The sequence below is a fragment of the Aedes albopictus genome, chromosome 2 (assembly GCF_035046485.1).
Source record: "Aedes albopictus strain Foshan chromosome 2, AalbF5, whole genome shotgun sequence".
Lineage (NCBI taxonomy): Eukaryota > Metazoa > Arthropoda > Insecta > Diptera > Culicidae > Aedes > Aedes albopictus.
The window spans coordinates 119,067,484-119,073,135 of record NC_085137.1 but is presented as its reverse complement, the minus strand read 5'-3'; the positions used below and the strand labels follow the sequence as shown (position 1 = coordinate 119,073,135).

The 5,652-nt window shown below is 42.9% G+C and overlaps 1 protein-coding gene across 1 annotated transcript; it reads right to left on the bottom strand.

Annotated features, from left to right (window-relative positions):
* Positions 1 to 4,741: 4,741 nt before the first annotated feature.
* LOC115255466 (small ribosomal subunit protein uS5m-like) lies at positions 4,742 to 5,432 on the bottom strand. Its single transcript, XM_029853588.1, is given in 2 exon segments — positions 4,742 to 5,162; positions 5,316 to 5,432. Coding segments are annotated over 2 exon segments (525 nt in total). The 3' UTR covers positions 4,742 to 4,754.
* Between the last annotated feature and the right edge of the window lie 220 nt (positions 5,433 to 5,652).

Sequence of the window (5,652 nt, the reverse complement as noted above, 5' to 3'; positions counted from 1 at the left end):
CTTCATGGCCTCAGTTTCGTCACCTCGCTGGGTGTGTTCCATCAAAGACGAGCTCTGAAAGGCGCCTGGGGTCCAATGGACCCCAGGTATCCCTTTTAGGGTTAAAATAGGAGATCACCAACACTCACAAACTGAAGATAACTGCTAGTACCAAGCAGCTATATAATTAGTTTCTTGTCTGACTGTAGGTGTAGCTGATCTGCCAATACTGTAGCAACTACGGGTGTCCAATCAAGCTTGAGCTCAAGCTCATCATGATCCAATTTTCCAATAATAATTTTTTCAGGCATTTTTCCGAAAATTTCTTATGGGAATTCTACATCAATATTTCAGAGTTTGTTTTATAGACTACCTACTTCAGAACTTCTTTACAGAACTGCTTTGAGAATACATTAAAATGTTCATTCCGGAGTTCATCCAATAGATGGTTTAGGGATTCCTCCAACTCAATAGTACTACTAATCAGTATGTCAAAATCATGAAAGTGATGTCGCATCCCGAGCAGAGGAGAATAGCAATTTGATAGCAAAAGAATCACATAGCCTGTTTTTACACCAAAATTTGTTATTGTTAACTTATCAAAATATATCTTTTTAACAACATGTGTTGTAGGGCAATCCTAATTTGTCATGTTTAGTTTAGTTATTATTCTACTGTAGAGAATGTACAAATATGCGATGAACACTAACACAACAATAACAAGTTCACAAATTTCCTGTTATTAAGTTGTAATTAAACTAACAAAACATGTTATTGAATAAGTCTTCCAGAAACATTTTTTTGATATGATATTTGTTATTTTGCTGCTTATGACATACAAGTTTATAACATAATATATTATACTAATAACATAAAAAACTACTGATCCCATTATTCAGTTATTAAGTCAAAATAACATATTTTATTATGCTGTTGATATTTTCTTCTGCTCGGGATATGTTAGACAAATTGATCATCAATTCACTTATGCATGACTTGGTTTTCGGAAGTCAAATTCCTGTTACACATTTAGGTTTATTAGTGATTCCGCAAAACGAAAACGATTGTTTCTTAGGCTTGATTCGCAATGCTACCATGCACTTTGTTGTCATGGATTCTTTAACCTTCCGTAACTCGCGCGGTTGGCCATCACCGTCAGCACCACGCTTATGCTGAGTACAAAAAGCAAAATTTTTTCAACGTGTTGTACAAAATAGAACAGCGCGATCGTTCGAGGGTTAAGAATTCCCACACTTTACATACATATCTGGTTCCTAAGAAACATTCCAGCCGATATTGACCTTCTCTTTCCAAAGATCACCGCTGCTGCCGTCCGGTTCGATCCCAGACTAATTCATCACCTATCCGCGCGCCGCCAGAATTTAACCCATTGTCTTATTCTTTTTCGCTCCAACTCTAACCCCCATCGTGAGGGGGGAATCGTCTCGAGGACGTATTCCGGGAATTTCCATCAAAGGTCACCCAGCCAGCTAGAGGCGCGTGCATGCAGATACCTCCCAAGCAACCACCAAATTTGTGTTTTTACTAATGCAGGCATATAAATATTATTCCGAGTGCCGTCAGAACCAGTCAGTCAGCCAGACTGACAAACGCCGGCTTATGGATGGTAAAAACTGAGACGGTGAGGAGGCGCTCCCCTCGCTAAATGAGTAATCGGACCGGGCTTCTCTAATCGTTCAACTTGATTCCGGGGAACAAACCATCGCATCGTCGGGTGAAAACGGTAGGTAGGATTCACCGCATGACACCTTCCTGGGTGCTTCGATCTAAACATGGTATGGCATAGCGTTCGTCGCTATGGTTCACCGGTTCCATCCAGGGCCATCGCTCACCAGGGCCCACTTCATAACTCATTTCGTTTGGTTCGTCCGCGCCTGGGCGTTGGTTTTTGGAGGGTCTCCTCATACTTGCATGTTTATCAACGGGAATCTAATTGTGGATCTTCTTAGTCATCGATTTTTGATTTGGTTTGTTTTTGCAGTTTAAGGAGCAGTTATCGACTGAGGATTCCGAAAACCTGGGGTAATTCTCGGATTCGCAGTTGCAAAGCAAATGTAATAAATCGGTATAATGTTCTTTTTCATTCGGCGTTAGGATGTGAATATGCAATATTCAAGAAAATTCACAGTAATTCGATCATTTTCATCCTCAATCCATCATGCTTTTCGAAAAGTGCCAACTATTTGTGTTCGTACAACTCAATTCGTACCTTGTCGCGAGTAAGTGCAGCCCTGCCTCTGCCCCGACCACGAAGGGCAGCCAGTTCAACCGAGATCGAAAGTTGCGACCGTTTGCTACCTTCTGTCGGTTTAGCTCTAAACAAAATAATTAAAATATTCATCTCGACAGTACGGAGCAATAAATATCGACTCCTGTGGGCAAATTGAAAAAAAAAAACGCAGCAACGTCCAGAGGTGATCACTGCAGTGGGCATCATGGCCTGCAGTACAGGTAGCTCAGCTCGTAAGAAACCGCCACCTGGTGCTGGGACGATAGAGAGACAGTGTGCCTCAAACGAGAGGGAAAATAAATAGTTACAAGGAACTATCTAACAGCGAAGATCTCTGTAATTATAATACTGACAAAATGAAAAATAATTGCGCAAATTTCATTACTAGGCTGACGCTGACAACAAACGACAACGACGACGAGAAGCATGGGAACAGCATCGTCTGGGAGAAGCCGAAAGAAGGGAAAAGTTTCCGCAGTCAAAGTTGCAAGTTGGCCATAGTCATCGTCTACACAGATATCATAGGATAGTCATGGTGTGGCCTCTCTGACTGGCGAAAAAGGGTCAGCAATCGACAACGGCACGGTCTCCTGGAACATGGTGTCGTCGAGGTGTGTCTCTATGCAAACTTGCCTTTACTTTCTTGCGGACTTAGAGGTCTTGTCCAGGTTGAATGGTTTAGTGAAATAAAGACGGGTGCTAATCGTCATGGATGTTAACATAATGTTACAAACTTGCTGGTGGCAATCACTAGTAGTTTGTCCAACGGCTAAATATACCAGGAAATCTATATAGCTAAAAAAATCACAACTGCTACATTTGTTTTTGTTGTAGCTGATCGGGCTAGTATGAAGTTAATCGTCAATATTGTCTTCTTTTCCCGGTCAGCCTTGATAGCTCTGTAGTGTCGGTTGCGATTGGTTCAACAGGCTGAGAATAGCTCTACAGACAGTTACAGACCAGAGCTGTTCCAATGGTATCAGTCCATTAGTCAGGTGATCCCCAATGCATGGAGTGATGCGCCTATATGCTTACCGCGCCTAGAAATTAATAATTGACGCAAACCACAACGATCATTCTACTTATTTATGTCCTAAAAATAAAAATCAATCTGTTGAGCAGCTTATCATTCAGCGATCAAACCGCCACGTCTGCCCCGAATTAGAAATCAATCAGCTTACAAAATTAAGAAATTACCCTCAGAAACAATCGACAAGCACGATCGATTCACTGTTGCTGATCTACATCGAGCTCGCGAGCAGAAGGATCGATTTCGTAACTCAATCACAGCTGTGTGTGACATAAACATCTGATTCAATCGAAATCCCACGACCAATCTGCAGCAGCAAGCGGAATTAACATATTCACCTTCTTTCAATCGATTCCAGACCATCGGGCAATATAAATAATAAATAATTGTATGCAAATTCATCTACACAGGCTGGCTGGCTGGTTGGTAGACATAAGGGAGCATTCCCACTGACGGTCTGTTGGTACTGGCATGCGACGCGATGCGGACTGAGAAAGGTTTGCGCGGTGTGTCACTCGCATTGCAGAGAAGAACAGAACCCAATTGAGCTGAGTGCACAGCGCACAGTGGTCCACGAACCAGATTTACGAGGAAAGATGCATTTAACGCCTGAAGAATGTAATCTGTACATCACTTTTACGACGCGACTGATGTGCAGCGAAAACGATGTAATATCACAAGAATTTTTTTTTGCTGTGTGACGGAATATAGGAAGGAATATGTTTGTTAACGCCAGTTTTAGACAAATCATCAAGTGGTTTGATCCCACAATCCATGCGTGCAGAAATTATTAGATTTTAATGGAATATGGGTTCTAATAGGATGTACTAAGCAGAACTTTCAAAGAATACGACCTTTATATAGAACTTCGGGACATTTCGGGTTTCCCGCCAAATAGTATTGCTCTACAGACTATAAAAGCCCATCAGACACTGAATTGAACACCATTAGTATAAGAAAAACTGTAATTAATTGTCCATTATACAACATTTGACCAGAAGATAAGTGTTCCGTGTAACTTAATCCAAATAATAAACTGACCATGATCATCATGCGTTTCTGTGCCTGTGCAATAAATCTTTGGACTTCTAACTAGTGAATTACATACCCATCACTGATTGTCCCGAATTGACCCACATAGCACCGTCCCCAGACAGATGCTGGAATGTGCGTGAACATTTTTGTTTGAACCCAGATTTATTCTAATACCGTCTACCCCCGTTGGTTAGAACGACACCTCATGCAAACCAACGGGGCTCGTTTTTAATTTGAACTTCTAGTAACCCTGTGGACATCGAAAAACACACTGATGGTAACCGTTTTTGCTGCTTTGTTTTGATTCTGCGTTCCGTATAACCCCGTTCCATGAGCAGAATGACGTTTGAACCATTTATAGTTTGAACGATGTGCAGATTAGAGGGGGCAAATTCAAAAGTGTTCAGATTAGATGAGGTCAAACCAACGGGGGTAGACGGTAAATCAATATTACAGTTTTCATTCTTCCTTTGGCACCGGGCCCATTTTACATTCCGGGTACTTGTCGGTCAGATAGCTGTGAACCTCTCCGGTTTCCGCCAACAGTCGCAGCCGCACCTTGTCCTGGTTCCGCAAATATTCCCGCTTTTTCATGTAGATTTCATACGACCGGTATATGGTGTAGAATGGCGGGAGCTTCTACCTTTTGAGCTGAATCTTGCCATCCATGCAAAACTGCGTGTAGTCCAGGATCTCGTTGTGTTCTAGGTTCTCCTCAGTTCGGCATGCGGTTGGACTGGCGACCACCTTTGGGAAGTTTCCATTTTCTGGGCGGAATTCTACGACGTGCAATCCTTTCGATTCGGCAATCTGCTGATGGCTCTTCTGCTGTAGCAATCCCACGAAGAACGCCTTGACCACATGGGGCTGTCCATGAACCACGTGGTCATTGGGGGGGTCCGGCCAATGACCATTTTGTATGGACAAATAAAAAATTTTGTATGGACTAATGACCACGCAGGGGGGGGGGGAGTCCCAAAAAAATGACCACGTGGTTTATGGACAGCCCCCATGCTGAACGTTGGTTGATCCCTCGAACTTTGCTCGGAGATCCTTGATTCCGAGAACCTCGCAAACGGACTTTATAGCATGGTGACACTTCAGACCGTAGCCTTCCGGTTTACGTTCCACGAACATTTAAGTCGCTCCAAAGGCGCAGTGGAAATCATGGAAAACGGTATGGCCGTTACACAACTCAAAATACATCAGTTTCTACCCGGCACGGTTTTTGGCTTGCCTTAGAGCTGCCTTGATATCGATGGCCTTGCCGAATCCAATCACTTGGCCCTTGTTCAAATCTTTCGGAGTAATCCGTCCGGAACCTCTGCCACGACCTCGTTTCTTACCGGCATTACTG